Raw genomic sequence first — 24,023 nt, 5'->3', positions numbered from 1 at the left:
TCTCTGGACCTTTGAGCTTCTTCTATCCCAGGTATGTAAAGGGCACCTTGGCTGGCACAGGATGCTTTTCTCTTTTCTAACTTTAAAAATGTGTGGTTCCAGGCCGATTCTCTTAACTTGTTCTCTCATTCGGGAAGCTCATAAGAGTTTTCCCTTTAATCATGGAATTCAGGAATCTTCCCAGGCTATGCCTAGATGTCTGATTTTTTCCATCATTCCTGCCTGGAACTCCACGAGCCCTTTCAAACCCAAGTCTGTCTTCAAACCACGGAAAAATTTCTTTCTCGTTTTAAAATTATGGTTTCTCCTCCATGTGTTGCTTTTTTCCTTCTAGGCTTTGTATTATTCCCATATGATGTCTCCTGGGTCTCTCTCCTCCTAGGCTCTGGGTTTTCCCTGCATGATTTCTGTTTGCTATTTTTGCTTTGTGTTTTGCGTTCTCTCTTCCATTTGGTTTCCCAGGTTTTCATCCTCTCCTCCAACTTGTTTTAAATTTAAAATCATGTTTCCTACTTCAAGAAAGTATTTTCTTTCACATCTGATATTTTTTTAATGCTCTTATTGTTTTTTCTTTTTCATGTTGCTGTGCAGGTTGTGGTTTGACTCCTGTGATTCTGAGCAAATTGCAGGCTCTTACTCCCGGCTGTTGGTTTCCTTCGGGTGCCTATTTTCTCTTTGTCTTTGTTTTTCTCCCCAAACTTCAATATAAAATTTATTAAGTTCCACATTTTCCCCAGCTTTACTGAGATATAATTGACAGATAGAAACTGTATATACTTAAGGTATACAGCGTGACGTTTTGATGTATGTATACACTGTAAAATGATTACCACAGTCAAGCTAATTAATCCATCCATCACCTCACGCAGTTTTTTTGGTGGTGGTGAGAACACTTACGAGCAACTCTCTTAGTGAATTTCAAGTACGGAATACAGTATTATTCATTATAGTCATACACTGTCATTCGATCTCCAGAACTGATTCATCCTGCGTAACTGAAACTTTGCACCCCTCCACCAACATCTCCCCCCTGCCCCCCAGCCCATGGCAACCACCATTCTATTCTCTGCTTTACTGAGTTCAACATTTTTAGATTCCACATATAAGTGAGATCATACTGTATTTGTCCTCCTCTGTCTGGCTCGTGTCACTTAGCATCATACCCACCAGCTTCATCCAAGTCTCAAACGGCAGGATTTCCTTCTTCTTAAAGGCTGAGTAATATTCCATGGTAGGAACAGACCTCATTTTCTTTATCCATTCATCTGAAATGATCCCAGCCATCTTTTCTGACCATAATGGAATGAAACTAGAAATCAGTAACAGTAAGAAAACAAAAATTCACTTATACGTGGAAACTAAACAACACACTCTTGAACAACTATTGGGTCAAGCAGGGAATCAAAAGGGAATTTTAAAAAAATATCCTGAGACAAACAAAACTGGAAACACAACATACCAAAACGTACGAGATGCTGCAAATGCAGTACCAAGAGGGAAGTTTATCCCCTTGCCTCGTTGCAGCTCTAATCACCCCCAGGGCTCAGGTCCAACAGACAGGCTGGCTGTGCCTTGTGATGCCCCAGAAGGGACTGCTCTGTGTCCCCAGGGACAGGGAGGGATTCCGCAGGTCCTCCCAGGAGCACCCAAAGCTGCCGGCCCCGGCTCTCTGGTGGATCCAAGCCCTCTCCTGGAACCAAGCAGACCTGATTCTCACCCAAGGCTGTCTCTGCTGTGGGTCCCTACTGTCCAGCCCGCAGGGAGCCAGCCCTCTTGGCCACGCCTGGCTGCTGACTGACCTTGAGCTCTGCTGTAGTAGCACTTTTGGAGTTGGGAAGGAGGGCGGTCCTAATCCAGGAGGTTTAATTAAAGAGAGGTTCTCAAAAAAAAAACAAAAAGAGGTTCTCGGGTTTCACGGCTGTTGAAGAGATGACTGGGATCAATCATCTTGTGCAGCGTTATAAAAATATATCAGAAAAAGAAAAAGCAACCAAATGGAATTGACTTGAATAAAATGCACTACTAGGTCTATGAGAGGACATCTGAATGTGTGGATACTGAGTGGTATGGAAATGCGACAGGCTGGGACCTGGGACCTTTTGCTGGGACGTGGGCCCCTTTGCAGCAGTGCTTGCACCTGGACACACCTCTCCTCCAGCAACAAAATACAAAGAAGCTGTTCGGGACTAAAAATAACTGCGTGCATGAGCAGTTGGGGCAAATTCTGGACCTAAAAGATACAAAGAGACCAAAAAACCCAACTGCCAATTTTGAAGAGCCCGGGAGCAAAAACAGCGTGTCAGGAGCAAAAGCAGGGTACTGCGCATGCCCCCTGCACACACCACCCTCTAAGGGGTGGGCAAAACACCTAAGCCACCCCTCTGGCCCGACCCCTGGACACACACCTACCCTCACCCCGTATAAGAAATAAGCTTGCCTCCCCTCAGGAGGAGAACAAGCAAGGGAACCTGTTGATTGCTCTCCCATCTGCTGCAGCAGGGGCCCCAACAAAGCCTTGTATGAATTTCTTGTCTGGCCTCTAGTCAATTTCTATTGATTGGGGAAGACCAAGAAACCTGGCTGGTAGCAGAAAGTCTGCGGGGTTTCTGTACATCTTTGGGGTCTGGTGATAGTAAGTTTTGTGAGGAAAGGAAAGGCTGTCAGATGCTCTCAGTTCTGTTTTTGGCATAGCGTGATGTACCTACCAAAAGAGTTTTGCAAACCTTTGGAAGCAGGGTGCTCATGAAACGTGCAGGAGGAAGGGGATTTCTTAAACACACCTGCAGCGGTGATGGGTGACGGACAACGCTGAGATCCCATGAGGGCGTAGGAAGTTGTAGTAAATGATCCTTCTCATCCTGCAGGTAATTGGTGGGTCCAATTGACAGCCCTGTTTCCAAATCCGAATGTATCTTTTTTATTTTAAATTCCTTTACCACATGGTAAGCTCCCAGGAATTTTTTCTCAAGAGCTTCAAAGTGAAACTATAGATATTTTCTTTGTCTTTAAAAGCCAGAAAAGATCATCTGAGAGGAATTATGAACATTTCAAAACCACTTGGGGCAGAGCGGATAAATTACACCAAAAAAATAATTCCTAAGGACTTTAAAGTTGAAAAATAAATTTTTTTTCAGGAGGAAAAAGAACTTCGGAAATAAAATAAAATGACAGCCATTTGGATTATGTATTTCTCCTGCTGGGTCAGAAGGAAAATATTCAATTAAAATCTATTATAAAAGATGGGTTTCTAGATTATCAGATTTAAACTTCCACTTCCCTAGAAAAAATCATGACCAAGTGAAACAAATTTTTGAACTGCCCCATTCAGACAGAACAAAATAAGAAATAGAAATGGCCAAACATGTGTAAGACTTGCGCATGCTGGAAGCACTTTTTGGATCCCAGAATTCAGAGTGTGTTTTATGAAACTCTGAAAGCATCACATCTGCGGTGATTGCATCAGCCTAATCGACCTCAGCAGCTTGTTGATTTGACATTGGTATGGTATTCACCACCCTGCTCCTGGGTCTCAGCTATTATATGTGTCAGTGCAGGAAGCTCATTTTCTACCCTTTGTGGCCTAGAAATCTACTTTTGCTGCCCTATCACGAGAGAGTTCTGGCTCTGACGTCTGCTGAGTGGGGACAAATCACAACAGGGAATGCTTCCTAAGTCCTTAGTCTTTCCAGCCACTGGGAACACCCTGAACTCATTAGTTCATGCAGTCTTCAAGCAACCCTTAGGGATGGGATCATTGGCCTCTTTTCTTGGGTGAGTAAAATGAGGCTCAGTGATTTGCCCAAGGTCACACAGCAAGTAAGACTCAAACCCGAAGCTCCCGACACCAAAACCAGTGTCATTAACCAAACAGGTAAACTGCATTCTGAATGGGCTCATCTGCGCTCACTGAGATAAAAATGATGCACTACTTCTTTAATCTCATCTCTAAGAACTTTTCACTTCAGGAAGTATCATGTGTTTTATATACATTTCAGGATGATTAGACTTTCGCATATAGTTCTAAAGCTCCCTGCTGAGTAGGGCTAGCTGTGGAACGTCTTCTCTGTTGCTGGGATGACATAAAGAACATACAATAGGGCTTCCCTGGTGGCGCAGTGGTTGAGAGTCCGCCTGCCGATGCAGGGGACACAGGTTCATGCCCAGGTCCGGGGAGATCCTGCATGCCGTGGAGCGGCTGGGCTCATGAGCCATGGCCGCTGAGCCTGCGCGTCCGGAGCCTGTGCTCCTCAACGGGAGAGGCCACAACAGTGAGAGGCCCGCATACGGCAAAAACAAAACAAAACAAAACAAAAAAACATACAATAGAGAGAAACGTTATAAAACGATTCTTCTGTCATTAAAAAATAAATTGCCCTGGCTAAACAAACTAGAATGTTTATATAATGGAATACTACTCAGCAACGAAAAGGAAAACAGTACTTACTCATGTAGCAATATAGATGAATCCCAAAGGCCTTATGCTGGGTAAAATAAGGCAGACACAAAATACATAGTGCATGAAATTCTAGAAAAGGCAAAGCTGATGTATTCACTTGCTAGGCCTGCCACAGGCTAGGAGGCTTAAACAACAGAAATTTATTTTCTTACAGTTCTGGAGGCTAGAAGTCCAAGATCAAGGTTTGGGCAGGGTTGGTTCCCTCTGAGGCCTCTCTCCTTGGCTTGTAGATAGCCATCTTCTCCCTGTGTCCTCATGTGGTCTTTCTTCCATTCATGTGCATATGTGTGTCTTGATCTCTTCTTCTAAGGACACCAGCTATACTGGATCAGGGCCCACCATATGACCTCATTTTACCTTCATCACCTCTTTAAAGGTCCTACCTCCAAATACAGCCACATTCTGAGGTCCTGGGGCTAGGGCTTCAACATATGAATTTTGGGAAAACACAGTTCAGCCCATAACACCTAATCTACGGTGAGAATAACCTGCACAGTGGTTGTCTCTGGGAGGAGTGACGCATGGGGCTTGACTGGGCAGGGCCGTGGTGAACGTTCTGGGGCTGATGGTGAATTGTCTATGGTCATAGGGGTTTGGGTCACACAGGTATTTGCGTTTGTCAGACTTGCTGGAATCTTACACTTCAGACTTGTTCATTTCATTGAATGCCAGTTTCACCTCAAAGAAAACCGAAAACAAATATTGATTTCTAGTTAATGATATGCAAGCATAGTGTTTAGAGGAATAGTATAGTGGTGCCTGTAGATTGCTTTTGAATTGACTGATGAGTAAGTAGATGGAAAGACACAGCAGTGTGTTAACAACTGCAGAATCTAGGTGGTGGTTTCATGTGGGTGTTCACGTACAGTTCTTTCAACTTTTCTGTATGTTTGAAATTTTTCATCACAAAATATTGGGGAAAAAATATTAAAAGAATAAAATTTCCACTCGAAAATATTAGCGAGACATTTCTCATAAAGCATCCTCATTGCTAGATCAAGGTCCACTCATAGAGGGAACTACCACAGCCCCAGGCCATCATTTGTGGATGAATGCCCCCTCAATATTTTAGTCCCAGCCCGCCTGGTCCAAGGAGGAAGGGGAGGACGACAATCCAGGGAGAGGCCCGAGGGTGCTAGGGAGTTCCGGAGACTAGCTTAGGTACTCAGGCTCCGCGTCCGAGGAAACAGAGGTGCAGAGCTGTTAAAGCATGGCTGTTTAGCACGCAGGGCAGTCCGTGATCTGTTTTCTTGAGCCATCATGGAGAAATCAGGCTTGTGGGGGGGTGTTAGGGTGGGCATGTGAATGATAGGGAGTTAGCAGCACATAGTAGGTACACAAGTGCTGAATAAATATTTGAATGAAATTGGAAAGAAGCATTCCAAGGCCGTAGCCCTCAGGAGATGGTGAAGCTGCCGGGCCGGTGGGGCGGCGTCTGTCCCCGCCTCTTCCCCGGGCCCACCTCTGGCCTGGCCTGAGATACCTTGAGAAACGGGCCCGGGAGGAGCCGCCTGGCCGGTAGGTTCCTGGACAGCCAGGGTGAGGGCTCCTTGCCACGTTCTTAGGAGAGAGCACATCCAAAACAATTTCTTTTTCTAAAAGCTCGGCGTTAACGGGTTCCAGATGTCTGTTTGTTATATAATGGGGTTTGTTTTAATAGCATCAACTTCCAGATGTGCAGCCTGGAATCAAGAAGCCCATTGGCCCCCGGAGGACACTGAGAGCCAAGCGGAGAGCTGCCCGGGGGAGAGAGGCAGACGTACGTGCAGGACCAGGCATGGGAGAGGAGCTGGCGGTGCCTTCCGCTGCCCACTGGGCCACTCACCTGCCCGGCAGCTGTGCCCCGACTGAGGGTGGGGTGGGGAGCATGATCCAGCCTCCTACTGGTCAGCCCTGACTCTGAAGAGGGGCCCCCGGGGAACAGTCACAGAAAGGCGGCCTGCGGGAGCATGTGCTCGGGAATCCGAGTCACACCAGTGCCGCCGGGTGACCTTGGTTACGTCTCTCGGCCTTGCTTAGCCTCACTGTCCGCGGAGGTGAAGTTGATTAACACCATCCCATCATGAGGGGTCACTGTGGAGACTGAAGCAAGGTGAGGGGCACAGAGGGGGTGCTGGGAAGCCTTGGACCTTCCTGCTTGGTCAGAGTGGAAGGGCTGGGCCCTGTGACCCAGCGCCCCCCCCTCCCCCCACCCAACCAGCAAGCCCTTGGGCAGCACAGGCGACATTTTCCCTGGAACACTGGAAAAGTGTCATCCGTGAAGCGCTCCCCACTTCCCCTGGTGGCTTGTTCCTCGTTCCGTGGCCCTGCAGCTCCAACAGACAGAACATTCTTCCTTTCGTGGAGCCAAAGGCGGTCTTTGTGTGACCCCCAGAGGTCCAAGGTCCATCCCTGGAGCCCTGCCGAGCATGTCTACTCCCTCTTCTACCTGAGGGCCCTCGGGTGCCAGAGGACAGTGACCAAGCCCCCCAAGTCCTCTTGCTGTCAGGGGGTGGCAGCTATAGCATCCCGTGGATGAAGATTAAGGTGCCCTGAGGAGGGATGTTCAAGATCCTGAACAAGAAATATCAGAGAACCTGAATGTAGTCTCAGGAGACAGTCATGCCCTTACTCACGATAGGAACATTCAGTCCCTCAAAGAAGATAACCAGCCCCAGATTAACCCATAAAAATAATGCAAGTCCAACAAATTTTCAATCAAATGGGGGACGTTTACAATATAAAGTTGACATGGAAAGTAAGTGTAGAATAGCTATTGTTATGGACTGAATGTCGGCGTCTGCTCACCCCAAATTCATGTATTGAAATCCTACCCCCAATGTAATGGCATGAGGAGGAGGGGACTTCGGGAGATAATTATAACAGAAGTTAGAGCCCTCATGAATGGGATCAGTGCCTTCACGGAAGGGACCCCAGAGAGCTCCTTTGCCCCTTTTCTGCATCACGAGGACATAGTGAGAAGTTGGCAGACTGCCTGCCCAGAAGAGGGGCCTCACCAGAACCCGATCATGCTACCACCCTGATCTCAGACTTCCGGCATCCAGATCCATGAGAAATAAATGTCTGCTGTTTGAGCCACCCCGTCTATGGTACTTTGTTAGAGCAGCCAGAATGGACCAAGACAATCATGACATCCCTGTATAGGAAGATCAGTAAGGGAGGCCTTACCCTCCCAGCTGTTAAAACATATGGTGAAACTCTAATACCTTAAACAGTATGGTACCAGCACCAGAATAGCAAAGAGATAAACGGCAGGGAAAATTGAAAGTCCAGAAATAGACCCATCCACAAATGAACACAGAGTGTGGTAAAGAAATGCATTTCAAACTAAAGCAAATAGGAAATGTAGCTGGTTACCTTTGGGGCAAGGGACTTGGTGTGGGAGGATAGTGAGTGAGAGAGGTGCTGGGTTTTTTTTTTTTGGCCATGCTGTGAGGCTTGCGGGATCTTAGTTCCCCACCAGGGATTGAACCCGGGCCCTCGGCAGTGAAAGCACAGAATCCTGACCACCTAACCGCCAGGGAATTCCCTGATTTTTCATTTTGTATCTTTCAGGATGGCTTGACTTTTCCAACCCTACTATGTATTATTCTTTTTTTTTTTAATGTCAGCAAATTTTATGTCAGTATATGTTATCTAGAGATTTTGATTCCTCTTGGGTTTTCTCCTTTGTACTTCTCTGTTTAAAGGGAAATCTAATAAGTGTTATAAAACTAATAATAAAATGATATATAACAAACTGTTGAGCCCAGGGGAGGGCTCTCACCTTTTATGTCATACATTTCCATGACATTTGGACTACTCTGCTTCCTCCTACTCCTCTTTTTTTAAAATTACAAAAAAAATTTTTTTAATTTTTAGATTACAAGTATGACTTTCAAAATCAAGAAGAGAGGAAATGAATTTTGAACAAAATAAACAAACCAGTGCAGAAGTGATGGATTACTCACTAAACAGGACTGGACAACTGGCTCACCATTTGGAAAAAATAAAGTTAGATTCCTACCTTACACCGAAATAAACCTCAGATGGCTTAAAGATTTAAATGTTGGAAGTTAAACCAGAAAAGAATTCTAATCCATATACAATTTTAGGATAGGCAATAATTTTCTAAGACAATGTCAAACGAACAGATTGATGAATATGACAACAAAAATATGTCAGGTTTCTTTCCATCAAAACAAAATAAAGGTCAAACTGCTGCAAAAAAAAAAAACCAAGATAGCTACGTAACAAAGAATCAAGAGTTTCAATATATAAAGAGCTCTTACAAAAATTCCCACCCATAATTTTTTTTTTTTTTTTTTTAACCTAAGCCAAGAATAGAGGGAATCTGACCACAGCGAAACCTGAGTTTCCTGGGGCAGGTGGGGACGGCAGGTGGAGGTGGGGACGGTAAGGCTGAGCCAGAGGGTTCCTTCTGATGGGAACAGGGAGAGCTCAGTGGAGCAACTCTGGGGCCAGGTTGGGTGCCCTCCATGTGGCAGGGGTTCCCTGCGCACCCTGGCATCCACAGTCCTATCTGGCGCCAGCTTCTTCTCCAGCCCAGCCTGCCACACACCTGCCCCGCCCAGCACATCTAACATTTCCCCATTCCTTCACACACAACAGGCACTTCCCATTTCCATGACTTTTGCAAATGCTGGCGCCTTTGTCTGGATCATCCCTCTCTCATCTCTATCGGAAAAATACACCCAACGGCTCCCTGAAGTCTCAGCTCAATGTCCCCCGTCCTGCATAATTATCTTTGATCCACCCAGCCTCCCAGGGGTCTCGCTTCAGGCTCCTGCAGCACCAGCCCATCATTCCATCCACCGAATCGTGCTTTTCTGCTTACCTGTCCTGGTCCCCTGCTAGATGACAGGGGTCTCCCCGGGCTCCCGCTCCGCGACTCCGGGTCTGCCGTGGGGCAGGTGTTCAGCTAATACTGCACGAACAGATGAATCGTACCACGGGTACAGAGCAGAGCACTTGACCTGACACGCCCCACGCTAGGTTAGTTGAGCTTCAGGGTAAGTCATTTCCTAAAACAGAACAACTTTATTAACAATAGGGACACAGATCCTTTGACTATTATGTAATTATACACAATTATATAACACATTAAAAATACATTGAAAGAGAGGTGCCTAGTTACAGTTAGAGCAAAAGAAAGACACCCACCAAGGGGAACGCACTTGAGCTACTGAAAGCCATTGCTGAGTCCGACAATCATGGCTTCATACCAGATCTATGCCAGGCTCCCTCTTCCCCTTGAGATACCCATGGTCTCGGGGCAGGGTGGCCGAGGGGAGAGAAAGAGCTATGATAGTGACACGCCCAAGTTTTGTGGTGTCACAGGAAGGAAGTGCTGTCTGTGCGCGTGGGATGATTACAGCTCTCAGGGTAGACATGGGGGACCGTGTGACGCTCAAGGCCCCCAACAGTGTGCGTTATGGTAATGGTACTGGGACGTGAGCTCACAAGGGCGGAGGTTTTTGTCTATTTGTCCACTGCTGAACGTCCAGCATCTGGAACACCATCTGGCGCAGACTAGACCTTCAGTAAATATCTGTTGACTGAATGACGGGAGATAGTCCCGGCACAGTGTCTGGAGATGGTGCCGAAGTCACCTCTGGGTCTCCCTCTGCTGAATCCTACTGAGTTAGATCACGGGGCTGTTTTTGCTGGAGGCTCAGCCTGCAGAGAACCCAGCTCGGAGGGAGCAGGGGGCAGGCTGGATCTGGGGCGGGGGAGCAGGGGGGAGGCGGAGGCACCTTCAGAGTTTGACAAGGAGGCTCGCAGGGGGCCCGGGTGCCTGCAGCTGGGGGCAAGGACCACAAAGGCAGGCGGGCAAAGGGAGGAAGGAGCTCAGAGGGGGCAGCTCCAGGGACTGGGCCTGGGCAACAGAAGCTGGCAGGATGCTCTACCAGCCCCACGGCCCGGGCCTGGAGATAAAACACACAGAGAGGACAGCAGGCTCTGAGGGATCAATAAAGAGGACGTGCCTCCAGGCTCTGAGCACCGTAACAAGAACTTGAACTTAGGGCTCAAAAACATTAGGTTCATCCCGTTGGCGAGCGACAGAGCCAGGACTCAACCTCACGTCTTTATAATTCGAGAGCCTGACCTTTTTTCACTCTGCTAAAAAAAAAAGCAAGGCCACTGGCACAAGGTGAGCGTGGAGCCTGAGGCCAGAGCCAGGCTTTGGTCTGGGTCAGCATCACACCAGACCTGGGGGCAGAGCCACGGGGTGTTCTGGGGACAGGGCCAGACCAGGGCTGGGGGTCGGAGTGGCTTTCTGGGCTCTGAGACAGTAACCCAGGGTTGGTGCAGGGCCTGCTGGCGCTCCCACTCCGCCCTCCATCCCTGGCCCCGCCTGACCTTCCTCCCTGGGGGTGAGGAACAGAACGGAGTGGGCCTGGCCCTTATCCTGGAGGAGTTGCAGCTGCTCCTGCAGCCCCATCCCAGCACACAAAGGCGCCTTCTTTCCCAGCATGAGGTCTTGATTTCATGTTGCCCTGAGTCCAAAAGCTCCTCTGAAGGAAGTGGTTCCCTCCCAAGGGGGGTGTGTGTGTGTGCGCGCGCGCACACGTGTGTGTGTGTGCGTGTGTGTGCGCGCGCACGTGTGTGTGCTGGGTGTGAGGGAGCTGGGTCATCAGGGTGGTCAGACCCTCTCCCTCCTCCTAGGTGTGGCCTGGAACTTCTCAATATGCATCCTTTGTGTGTATGCACGTGCATATGTGTGTGTGCGGGTCTGTATGTGTGAACACGTTTGAGCACGTCTCTGCAGTGTCTGTACATGTGCCTGTGCATATTTCTGTATACACAGCATATGCCTGTCCATGTCTGCATGCCTATGGAGCTGTGTAACCAAGTCCGTAACCAAGTACTTTTGGGGATGTGTGTGTGTGTTTCATGTGTGTCTACACAAGACACTTGGGAGCAGGCCCCCATCTCTGCTGCCCCTGGCCATGCCTCCCCACCCTCACCTCCGCCCTGAACGTGTGCAAGCCTCCTCCCCACCCGCAAGCCCGCCTCTGCGTTTGTCTGGGAACCACCTGGCCCCTTTCAGCTCCAGGAGGAAGACAGGTTAGTACAGCTTGGCTTGTCCCATACATACTTTCCCAGTTCCCTGGATCCCAGCCGAACTCTATAAAAAGGCTCTTGGGGAATAGCCGAACAGGAAGGTAGAGACCCTGCCGAGGGGCCTCAGGACCCCCGCTCCAAGCCCCAGGAGGAAATGGAAGCATCAGTCAACGGAGCTTCAGCCAGAGAGAGGGCCTCGAGTCCTGAGGCTGAGCCTGGACTGAGGACCCTCCACCCACAGGGAGAGGGACACATCATCTCAGGGCAGCAGAGCTGGCAGGGACCCCAGGAATCCCACTGAGCACAGGGAAGGAGAGACCCAGAGAGGTGCGCTGGGCCATTCAGAAACTGAGTCCCTTCCGAGAATCCTGCTGCCCCCGGAGACCCTTCTGTGGATAAACTCTGGGCCCTCCCACCCTCAGGGAGGTGGGCACTGCTCCCGCTCTCTCTCGGCCTTGCAGGGAGGCTCCGAGGCCTGGCTGTGCTCTCTGCTCTTGGCCTGCAGAGAGCTCACAGCCGCTGGGCTCCAAGTCGGTCAGTGGGCGTTCGAGCAGCCCCCGCATCACAGGGCGGGGTTTACTCAGCACCCCCACTTGACTTGGGGAGTGGGGCCCTTGGGCTGCTTCCTCCCAGCCCCTCAGAGCACAGTGGGCGGGTGGGCTTTCTGCACTGCTCTCCCCCCACCGATACCCAGGCCCCATCCTCTATCGGCGCAGGGCTCTGGCTGGTGTCCTGGGTGTTGGGAGGAGGGGTGTCCAATGGGGGCAAGAAGGTCTGACCCCAAGTGAAGCCCGGGGCACAGGCGACAGCCACTCTCACTGTCAGTGCATGGGGGCATGTTGCTGCTGCTGGGGGTGCCACAGCCACGTGGGAAGGGCAGCCCCACGGGCCCCCAGGGAGGAGGCCAGAGGTCTGCGGGGCTGACGTCGCGTCCTGCTGCCGAGAGCCAGCTGGGTTCCAGGAGCTTCCCCGCCGGTCCCCACTGACAGACCCTCCTCTTGCCCTCAGGGATCTTTTTCTAGATGGGGCGAGGGGCGGTATGGGATGCTTTGCTCTTACCTGTCCCATTGTGTCCAGGCCAGGGGCTGCTTGTGAAAGTCAAAAGACAAGAGGAGATTTTCTTTCCTTTCCTTTTCTTTTCTTTTTCTTTTTTTCTTTTCTTTTTTCTTTTCTTTCCTTTCCTTTCCTTTTCTTTTCTTTTTCTGCTCATTGTCATATCAAATCCCTGAGAAATGAGCACAGACCCGCTGACTGGCTTAGCACGAAAGGGAGGGGAGCCAGAGGGCGCAAGGAATAATCGAGAACCCAAAATCACAAGGTCAGATTTGAAGAACATTGCACCCCCATAGTCGAATGGGCAGAGACAGTGCCACTTTGGATGGATGTCTTATCTCCCAACTCCTGCTGCTTACGAGGCTGGGGTGCCGGGGCCAGCGGAGCCAGGGGGTGGGCAGTGGACCATGGCTGCTCCCTGGGCCTGTTCGGGATGGTGGGTCGTGTACTGAGGGCGCAGCTCCAAACCCTCCCATACCCCAGTCCACAGTGGGGGGCTGCGTCTGCATCCCCTCCCTGAATGGAGGCTAATCATCTCCAACTTGTCTAGGGAAAGGAAGGAAGTGGCCACAGGAGCTCAGCTGGCGGGAACTCCTCACCAGGCCCCCCGCCCTCCAGCTCTGTCTCTCAGATGCACACGCATGCCAGGAGGGCGTTTGAGGGCCCTTTCCCTAGGGACACACAGCTTGCTTCCCGATGGGTAGATTTGACAAGGGACCGCTGTGAGAGTTGGAGGGTCTCCCAACTGTGGGCCCGGGGACTGGGGTTGGGGGCTTTCCTCAGGCCCCTATGATCCACTGAGAGGCCTGCACATCCCCCCACCCCAGTCCCCCCGAAGGCATTCACTGGGGATTTGGCAGCCCCCCTGGCTCTTTGCCAGCCTGGAACGTTTGGGATCTGTGAATGGAAAAGCCTGGATCAGAGCTGGAGTGGGGATGGGGGAAGGGGTGGGCCGTGGGACCGGGATCTTGCTCTCCTGGTCGGGCCTCCTCTCCGTTGGAGCCAGGACTGAGGCTTAACACCTCTCCAGTCTCCTCTCATCACTGCCTGCCAGCTTGGCTTGGACCCCTCCCCCATCCTGCTCTCCTCCCCCACGCACACCTGCAAGGTGGCTGCAGGTGAGATCACTCACTCTTTCTAAGACCCTGAGGATTCTCAGGAACCTGCATGCGCTGGGGGACGGAGAAGGGTGAGGCCCAAGTATCAACAGGACAGGCACACGCACCCAGCCGGGACCCTAGCTCCAGGGGCCCAGTGATGAGACGGAGGAGATTTCGCATGGCTGCTTCAGTCCAGGGGGTGGGAGTGGGTCCCATCAGATGTTGGCAGGTCCCCAGGGTCGCCCCATGTGCGACTGCAGTGCCTTCCTGGACCTTCGGGGTGGGGGAGCTCAATCCTCCGGGGGCTGCTAGCTGCCAGCACTGCACCGACGTGAACTCCGGAGCCTCTCCTCGTGTCCTGCTTCTGAGAGCCAGCAGAACACCCCAGTGGGGGACAGGATAGTCACCTCCCTTAAAACACATCCTGATTCTGCTTTCTCACATGTCACCTGGGGGCTGTATCGGGAGCCTGACAACGCCCATGGCTCTGCCATCGCTCAGGTAGCAGACTTGTTCCCAGCGCCCTGGATCCAGCCCGTCGACAGACATTTGTCTGCCCCTGGAGTTTCTGAAAATCTGAACTTATTGCATACACTTAAAAATCTGGGGATTCTATACAAATATCTGAATTTCCATCCTCTGTTGAAAAACAATCACGGTATCGGGCAACACAGAGCCCCAATTCCTCTATGGTACCAACTGGCTGCAGCTGGTAGCCGCTGCCCCTTAGTCAGGGCAAGAGGTTTCCAGTTGCCATTGGTCTTACGTTTAAGTCTTAAATCTTAAATTTATTGCCTTAACTCTGGCCTGTGTCACTCACGTATGTCACCTGCCTCACCCGGGAGGCATGCGAGTTTACGAACACTGCAATATATTGAATAAAAGGGCCCATGAGCCACTGAGGTCTCCCCAGAGGGACGCATACCTGTTTCTTAGTTCTCCTTGGGCATGGCCATTCAGGTCGGGACACATGCCCACAGCTCTCTGTTTTTTCCATCACTGTGAAAAACACCCAGCACAGCTCTCTTCACCCAAGAGTCATCTCCCAAAAAAGGATGGAGGCGGATGGGGCTTGACTTATTCTAGGTAAACCCTCGGCACAGCTTTAAAACTCCTTTCTACACTTTTGCCCACTTGCATTGATGTCCAACTTACTAGGAAGTCATTAGCCGAATCACCCATCTTCCTCCCCTGAAAACTGCGGCACTTCCTCCCTCCCGTGCCCTCCCCCTTGTCATCGCCCACGTCTGCGCCCTGGGAGATGCTCCCCATGCACGATCCATGCTGGCCGGCAGGAGCGTTGGATCCATTCAGTGTCTCACGTCCCTCTGCCTGGTGCTGGGTCAGGAGAGGGCAACGTCCGGGAGATTCGGTAGTTCTGTGGGTCAGTCCTGTCCCCCAACCAGACTCTGAGGCCCCCAGCAGCAGGGTGGTGCCTGATCTGATCTGTGTCCGGAGCACAGCCCAGCCTGCCGCACAGCAGGACGGGCCGGAAGTCCCCAGGCAGTGTCCTAGGGCCCCGTGCCTTTGGGAGGCCGGTTCACCAGCTCTCTGTCACAAGAGGGTCGAGCTGGCCGTGGGCTGGGGCCCTTTGAGGTGTGCCGGCTGCCCTTAGTCACAACGTGGGAGGGTGTGTGACGGGAACTCACTTGTCCCTGCAGAGACTTGGTCCCAGCTGCTCTTTCCTGTTTCCTCTGAACTCGGCTTCCAGGATGTGGCTGCCAGTAAGCCTTGGCTAGGGCACCCGCCGGCGGCTCCCAGCCACTGCTGCCTTGCACTCAGCTCCCCGCATCTGGCCTTCCTGTTGCCTGAGCTCCAGGTGGGACCACGACCCAAGCTGGCTCGTCCGCCAGGCCCATCTTCAGCCCACACTGCAGAGAGTCAGCCCACAGCCCCTGACGGAGGACCGTCTTGGGGGCCCCTTCCCACGGCGTGGGTGGTTTTGCATTCTGGTCCTTAACCCACATCGTGTGTCTCCCTCTGCCTGTGTCCTCCGAACACGCGTCTTCCTGCCCTTGTTGGGTCCTTTCTCTAAAAATTCCTTCTCTATCGCTGGCAGCTTCACATCCGTCCTCTGGCTTCCTTCTTCTTTGCCCCAAATAGGACATGGCGTGGAGGAGAGAGAGGGCAGGACAGGCGGTTCTGACTTTGCCTCTGAAGTGAAAGGATGCCCTGGGGGTTTGGAGGCGGAAACTCGAGACAGGCCCCAAGTCCAGCACTTCTTTGAAGTCTGTTTTATCTCAGAAGTAGATGTCACTCTTCTATACTAGTGTATGGTTCATATTTATACAAAACCACATTTGAATTAATATAAAAATACTTTAAGTGACTTAGTTTTTGCACTGAATCTGTGAATACAACGGATGCTCCAGGACAGGCGTCTGCAAGCTTTTTCTGTAAAGGGCCACAGAGCAAATATTTTCAGTTTTACAGGCCACGTGGCTCTGGAACAGCCATTCAAGCCCGCTGTGCGGGGTGGAGCCAGCCCTGGACAGTACGTAAAGGAACGTGGCTGTGCTCTAAGAAAACCTCGTGGTCTCTGAAGCCTGAATTTGGTATGCTTTTCATGGGTCGTGAAATAGTATTCTTTTGACTTTTCCATTATTAAAAAACATAAAAGCCCATTCTTGGCGTGTGGGCTGTACCAAACCAGGTGATGGGCTGTGTGCTCTAGGAAGACTGGGAGGGGCCTGCGCTTTTGGATTCAGACGCCCCTCTAGGTTGCTGTCCTTCCACTCACGGTGCCACTGGAGGAGGTGACAACCACCTGGGCCTCGTCCTCGTCTGGGGAACACGTTTCGGATGAGATCATGGGCGTCGAGGACTGGCACAGTGGGCTGCAGAGCAGGCAGCGGGAGGTGGTGCTGGGGACCCTTAGCGGACGTGAGGCTGGGCCTCGTGGGGGAGGGGAGGAAGGTCACCAGGGCCTGGTGGGTGCAGACGGCACCCTAGGGTGAGAGGCGAGCAGTTTTCACACTAAAAAGCCAGACCAAAGCTCTCGCAGTTGGGGTTTCTGGTCCTGCTTTCCAGGTCCTTAGTCAAAGCTTGGGCTGAAATGAGGCTCTGGCCTTTGGAGATGGTCTGTTTGCAAGTTGCCTCAGCAAAAAAAAAAAAAAAAAAATACAGTTTGGGAATTCCCTGGCGGTCCAGTGGTCAGGACTCCTCGCTTTCACTGCCAAGGGCATGGGTTCAATCCCTGGTTGGGGAACTACCTGCAAGCCAAGTTGCCTCTCTCCTCTTAGCCTCAGAGGACTCCTCCCCTCCCCTCAGGCCCTTCTGGCCGAGCAGTTACACAACCCCCTGCCAGCCTTCTTTTCCACCTTCTAAGGCTGGATGCCTCCCCTTGGACCCAGGCTGGGAAGTCCAAGCACCCAGACGCCATGACCACCCCCAGGCTCGCACAGCAGGATGGGAAGGAAATGCCTTCTTTCCTGGGTGACCTGGCTCCGCTGGCCACTGTAGCCAGGGGGCCGCACGGGCCAGATCAGCCCCTCTCCCCTTGCTCATCATCCCTGTGTACTGCTGTTTTACAAAGTAGCACTGAGGGTTAGCCTCCTCCACGCCTCAGACTAGATGCCCACCCTGACTCCATTATTGGCCAGTTTATGGCTCTGGAATTGGTTTCTCTGTGTCCCCAGATCCCTTGCCATTTATCAGCTGGGTGATTGGGTGTTACTTAGCCTCTCTGGGCCTCAGTTCTCTCATCTGTAAAATGGGGGTAACCTCAGTGTTACTGTGGGGATTGGGAATATGGCCATAAAGCACAAGCCCCACTCAAAGAAGCTCCTAGTAAATGTGCATCATTACATTAAGGGACCGGAGAAAACAGGATGCCTGGTCCCTTAGTGGTTTGAAATCTAGATAAACCAAAAACACCTTAGCATAATTACCTACCAGATATTGCATGGGATATACGTGTACCAAGAATATTAGTTTATCTGAAATTAAAATGTAACTGGGTGTCTTTTTTCCCCTAAATCTGGCAACCCTACCCCAACGGAGGCTACACAGACCCGGGAGCTGCCCTGTCCCCCAGCCCCACAATAGTCTCCTCACCCCTTCAGTTCACTCTGATCAACGGGCTTGCGTGAAAAGGCCCCTTCTTGGGCTTCCCTGGTGGCGCAGTGGTTGAGAGTCCGCCTGCCGATGCAGGGGACATGGGTCCGTGTCCTGGTCCGGGAAGTTCCCATGTGCCGCGGAGCGGCTGGGCCCGTGAGCCATGGCCGCTGAGCCTGAGTGTCCGGAGCCTGTGCTCTGCAACGGGAGAGGCCACAACAGTGAGAGGCCCGCGTACCACAAAAGAAAAAAAAAAAAAAAAAAGGCCCCTTCTTTCCTGTGTGTAGGGTCATAGGGACAGAGGCAGTCAGAAAACCTGTTTCCTGCAGGTGCTTTGAGTCCAACCACAGATCTACTCTGTACTTGCCTCAGGGCTTGGAGCAAGATTCTCCTCACCCTTAATTCCCCTGCTACACCCCTAATTTAACTATCTTATCGTTCCGGGACTGGCAACCCTCACCTCCCCAGCTATTTAAAAGGAGTAAAGGTACATGACTCAAATATAACAAGCAGCTGCACGCACTTGACATTTATCATTTCCATCAACCCCATCAACAACCCTATAGGTTCAAGTTATAATTAGCCCTGTTCTACAGAGGAAACTGAAGCTTAGAGAAGGTGGGAATGCTGCTCCTGCCTCGGCCAGGGGAACCACAGCTCTTCCAGGGCCTCCACGCTCCTCCCCCCGCCCCCATCCTAGTTGCTCCCTTTGTCCTTTTGACCTTGGGAGCTCGGGACACCAGGATGGGCTTCCACAGCACCAACTTCAGTCATTTCCAAATGCATCGCGGGGAACACCTTCCTCATAGGAGTCGGTACTTTATTCATCCCTTTCCCTCATTTCCTATCTTACCCCACGGATACCCCGCTGAGCGTGGATTACGAGGGTGGTCACGATGCCGGCCACTTGGTAGCACAAGCCGTGTGTCCTGAGGACCTGCCCGCACGCTCCTGTCCCTCGGAGACTGGGTTTTGAGTAGCCACGGTCCAGAACCCAGGTGATAGTCACTGAGCTGGGTGAACCCCACTGCTGACCTGAGAAAGAGGTCCTTTTGTGGTTTCTAGACCCGGCCAATGAACAGTAATTCTTGCAAGAAACCATTTTAAGGTATAAATGAATAGAGCATAAGGTTTTTCAGAGGGTATGACACAACTGTTCCATTTTTCCCGGTGCCAATTTTCCCAAGCGTAATTCAGTCAGAGCTGGTCTCTGAGGCTGAGGGGTCCCAGACTAAGTATCACAAAGGTTGGAGTGTCCTGGCCTCAGGCTGGTGGGGTTGGGGGGTTGTCTATCCCAGCTCTGTTCTCTGTGGTTGAGATAGCTTTGCAGCCTCTCCGTTGGCTTTCGTGAGGCAGACTGGACGCCAGCATCCCTCTACCCAGCAACCAAGATGCTCTGAGGACAAATGAGGTCACTTATGGTAAACACGCACGAAACATTAAAACACGAGCCCAACGTACATGACGAATTGTACTCTCCCACCCTCGTACGAGGAGGTAGAATCTACTGGGGCAGGCCTGGAGGTCAAGAGTGAAACCAAGACTCTTTACTACTTCTACCCAGGAGGGCTCCACAAATCTAAAGATCTACAAAGCAAGCTGTAGCAGAGGTCCGTCAGGCCTTCTGGAACCATGGCCCACCCACGCTCCAGGCTGTCCATCCACCACCTGTTGGTACCAGCAAGAGACCCAGCAAGGGTGAGGCTGGGTGGGGGTGGGGGGGCTCCTCAGGCTCAGCCTCACCGAGACTTTGGCACTTCCCTGCCAGCCTCACTGATGACTCCTGACACAGCTACCCAAAGCTGAGGATCACGAAGTTCTCACAAGCCGCAAGAACTTCGGCTACTGAGAGGCATTTCTGTGTTTTGGGGCCTGTTCCAACCCACAGAGGTTCCCTCTTGAAGCCCCAGGTGTGACCTGAGGTGGGGCCCATGCAATGGGGCTTAAGAGAGTGGAGGCATCAGCTGCGAGCGTTCAGGCCCCAAGTCTGGGGAGCAGGTGCGGTGCTGCACCCCCTTCTACGGCATCTGTTTTAACTCGGTGTTCTGGTAGCTCAAGAGATGAATCAAGCCAACCCTCATGAATGATATTTAACAAGCCCCCAACAGGGTGCCCGGCATAAACTGGGCACCTAGGAAAGACAGTGGATTCCTGTGTGCATATGATGCCTTCATAAAAATGCCCAGGCAGCAAGAGACATCCACGTGCCACTGAAGTCCTCAAATAGAAATGTGACTTTTAAACTTTTTTTTTTTTTAAATCCAGGATCAAGACCACAGACAATTTATTATGTAAGACATGGGGTGAAGAATGATCCAGGAAGGTTATGGCTGTGAGTGACATGGAATTAGATGAAAAGGCTCAAGTTTGCTGAAGAGAGTTTAAATTTGGCTTTTGCTCTTGGAAACGTCAAAATAATCATAAGAAGCACTTATGCCTTACAGAGCAAGTAATCCACAGAGTGTCATTTTCATTTTGCAAACAGGGACACAATAACAGTCAAAGAGAAGCCTAAACACCCAGAGAGTTAACATACAGGTTCGATAAGATATAACACGGGATTTAGCATGCTGGTGGGTTTTTAAATCAAATCCATATTGAACCCTGTGACCTACTGTAGGCTCTAAGTGGAACCTGGGGAAAGCAGCTTTTCCATACAAAACAACGACAACAAAGAAAACCCAGGCTCTGCTGGATGTCTATAATACTCATTTGCAGTAAGGCTTTCAAGATACATGAATTTTTATAGCATTTGTATTTTAAGGATTTAGGGCAAATACAGTTTTTTTTCTACTTGATAAAAAGAAAATTAGTACTTAAAAGGTTCAAAAAATATATCAATTGAGTGATTTTTTTTTTACATAAATAAATTATATTGATTTTCAGGATTTAACAGCTGAAAAAACCTCTTCTGCTTCCACTGGAGGCAAAACTGAACAAAATGTTAGTTAAATAGAGAGAGCAGCATTTCTAAGAAATCTGTTGTCAGCATTAGAGATCATCTATGCTACAAAGATGTCATTAAATAGAATTTGTTCAATTACTGGATTCTTTCTTCTTATATGATCAGTTTATAGAATTTCTGATTTATAACTCTGATTCATAAAACTGGGACTCCAATTTTTGAAAATACAGCTGATTGATTTTTTTTTTTTTTCCGGCCACGATTTAACAGACTTCTTTGAGATGCTCATTTTGACATTTACATAATTTATAATCCCAAATGTATAAAAGACAATGACAAAAGCATCATAAATAAATAATGCAAACTGAAATAGTTATGTCAAATTTTTGGACCTTCTGATAAATTATAGCAAAACTGTAACAGAAAAAGTAAAAAATACAGTAAATTGTGACAACAAAAGGTGAAACTGGTACTAGTAACACTTCCAACATTTCTGACGGTCCTGCACAGCCCTGTGCCCCTGGGGACTGAACCACGAGCTTCTTTCAAGTCTCAGAGTGTGAACTGTGGGTGAAAAGTGACACCATCAGAAGGGAGGGACCACGTGGGAGGGCGAAGGAAAGCAGGTGAGGGTTGCTGGGGCCGGCGGGTGCTTGCGGGCCTGGCCTGGGCAGCTGAGGAAGAAGGGGGAATGATGTTAATTTGCAACACGGTCTCCACTAAATTGATGCTTTGGGATCTGGGTCCAACTGTAAAACATAAACCGAGTAGAGAAAAATCTGGTGAGAAGAAAAAAACTTTTCACAGTCGCATTCCAAGAGGTGGTACAAACCTCAAACCCTGGCGAGTCTAAGAGTGTTGAGGGACTGTTTGCTTTGCAGGCTCCAGAAAGAGCCTGATTCTTGGCGAAGGGGAGCGTGAAGTTAGGAGCCGAGAGGCCTGGCAGTGGCCAGAGCAGTCCCTAAGAGGCCTCGGCGGGGGCACAGCTAGTCATGTGCAGTCCTCCACCCCCATCGTCGCCGGCAACGGCTCAAGGTGTGTACAGCTCTCTCGTACTGAGAACCCCCTGTTAACTTGGGAGAGGGGGGATGCGTGTGTATCAAGTAATGCCCCATCGGTATTTCTTCTTGCTGCAGGTGCCTGAAAACCCACAAAGGTGTTACTACCAGTAAGGTTTCTGTTTTAGAAAGAAATGAACATACGTGGTTTCAACCATTAATTATATACTTCTGCCTATCCTACTCGTTTAGTAATCATGGTAAAACTGGGAAATATTTTAACTAAAAAATATGCACCAGCACTTCTTCCTCTGTGCTTTTTGGTTCCCCAACACATTCTTCCCATTCAGCACAGCTCATGGAAAAAAGAGCTGCTCTCTGCCTCTCCTTCGGCCCTTCTTCACTGGTAAATCCCTAGACGGTTTTCCTTTGCCATTTTTCCTCCTCAAATAAGTGGGAAACTTGGAAGAGAAGGGGGCAGGGCGTGTCCCCACGTCTGCACTAACTACGATTGCTGGAATGAACGACTGGGTAACGGAGTGAGGATTCTGCGCCTCCTACACTAGGTCAACGACACTTAGCTGATGACGTGGCAAGACCCTGTGACTATTAACATCTGTTACCATAGTTCTCAGACAGGAAATCAGGTAGGTAATAGTACTTATGGAAACACAGGTTCTTATGACAGTGAAGTGAGGGAAGTAACAAACCTTGATGGGATAAGAAACTTACAAGTCATAAGAATTTCTTCAATGAAAAAGTTCTAATTGGTGACACTGTTAGAGTCTTGGGGGCCCCCTTCGCCGGCCTGTGCTGCGTGTCCTCTCTCTGGAGGCGCGGGGGCCCTGGATTCGGGGCAGCTCTGGGCACCGCCCGGCTCCCTCTCCAACCCGGGTGCAGGCTCTGGGCTGGGGTCCGGGTTGTCCCCTTTTGTTTTCTTCCTCATCCTCTTCTGGCTCTCCAGACCTACTATTTCCGAGTGTCTGGCCTGCTGCATGGCCGGCAGAGCCATGCCCATGCCGGGGGAGACAAACATGGATGGGTAAATGAGTCCGGGGGACACTCCTGGGATGAGAAACGGGTTAAAAGCCACAGGACTACTCGTAGTTATTGGAGGTTCGGCCTGATCGGAAAATGGACTAGGACCGGGCTTGTCTTCGGCTGACGTGTCCGTTTTGACATCACGGCCGCTGGGCTGGTCTTCTGCAGTCTTTTCAGCTGCCGACGTGCCACTCTTCGTTGTGCTTGACAAAGGCGCTGGCACAGCCGAGGCGCAGGTGGTGGCCATGGGGGCATTGAGGAGCCCCCCGACCCCAAACATCTGCGGCACGGCGGCCATCCCCGGCAGCACCATGGGCAGCATGCTCAACGTGCTCTTGACCTCTTCGCCCGTGGGCATCGCTGCAAAGCTGGCCGGGAACCCCACCAGCCCCGTGAGGGGAATGCTAGGCATGTTTCTCATGTTCTGAAGTCCGACCAGGTCCATCCCGGCGATCAGGCCATTCATGAAGAGAGGCCCCATCCCGGAGGGGGAGTCCGCCACAAGGGCGGGAGCCTTCAGGAGCTCGCTCCGGGGCCGCCTGCCCCTCCGGCGGGGGCCTGAGTCTCGGAGAACAGGCTCAGGAAGGGTGTGATTGAACTTGTTTTCCGGGAGAAACCCCTGAAAAAGGACGAAGAGACACAAGATGCTGAAGGTTACTGGATGGCGGGTGAGCAGCTGGGGGCTCCTCACCGGCCTTTCCTGTCCGCCTGCCCACCCTGAGCTGCACAGCTCTGTGCCCCAAGGGCCTCTCCCTTGAGGCTGAGAGCCTGAAACCACCGAGCCGCTTCCACTGTGCTCACGGTAGAGGGGCGCCCGCCCTGCGGAGTGGCTGCCGGAGCACTGGGAGCTGGAACCAGCCAGAGATCTCAAGTCTTAGTCAAGACTTTCTTTTATCGAGGGATAACTGACATAATATTAGTTTCACGTGTAACATACAAAAAAGGACAACTTCATGAGTTTCCGTGTCATCCTTGCACAGGGCTGTGCCAGTCTTCTCTGCTTCACCCTGACCTGAGCGCGTGTGCCGCCGGGGCTGGCAGTCGGGACCTGCGGCTGCGACCCCTCGGCCAGACCCCACATTCGCCTCCCTCCTGACACAGGGCGGTTTTTAACTGAAGCCACAAAGCAGGGCAGGAGGATGGGGCTTGGGAGCAGGAAGATCTCAGTCCTGACCTAAGCCCCCAGCTGTGGGGGGAGAGAGGACAATGGCACCTAAGTCAGATCCTCAGAAGACGCCACAGGTCTCTGCTTAAGAGGCAGTCACAGCGGCAGGTGAGTGTGCGACACGGGTCAAGCTCTCAGCGGGCTGCGTGCACGTGTGTGCACATCTGCCCCGACATGAGGA

The 24,023-nt window shown here is 50.9% G+C and overlaps 1 protein-coding gene across 3 annotated transcripts in view; it reads right to left on the bottom strand.

Moving 5' to 3' along the window:
- Positions 1–20,420: 20,420 nt before the first annotated feature.
- CHD6 (chromodomain helicase DNA binding protein 6) overlaps positions 20,421–24,023 on the bottom strand; it is a 212,693-nt gene continuing 209,090 nt past the window's right edge. For all 3 annotated transcript variants that reach the window (XM_004272856.4, XM_033433749.2, XM_049699558.1), the window contains one exon: positions 20,421–23,296. In XM_004272856.4, the coding sequence (XP_004272904.1) occupies positions 22,400–23,296 (897 nt within the window). In that variant the 3' untranslated portion in view covers positions 20,421–22,399. The remainder of the gene's footprint in view (positions 23,297–24,023) is intronic.

This window comes from Orcinus orca, chromosome 16 (genome assembly GCF_937001465.1).
Source record: "Orcinus orca chromosome 16, mOrcOrc1.1, whole genome shotgun sequence".
Taxonomy (NCBI): domain Eukaryota; kingdom Metazoa; phylum Chordata; class Mammalia; order Artiodactyla; family Delphinidae; genus Orcinus; species Orcinus orca.
The sequence above is the reverse complement of the archived record's forward strand: the minus strand, read 5'-3'. Positions and strand labels throughout refer to the sequence as shown.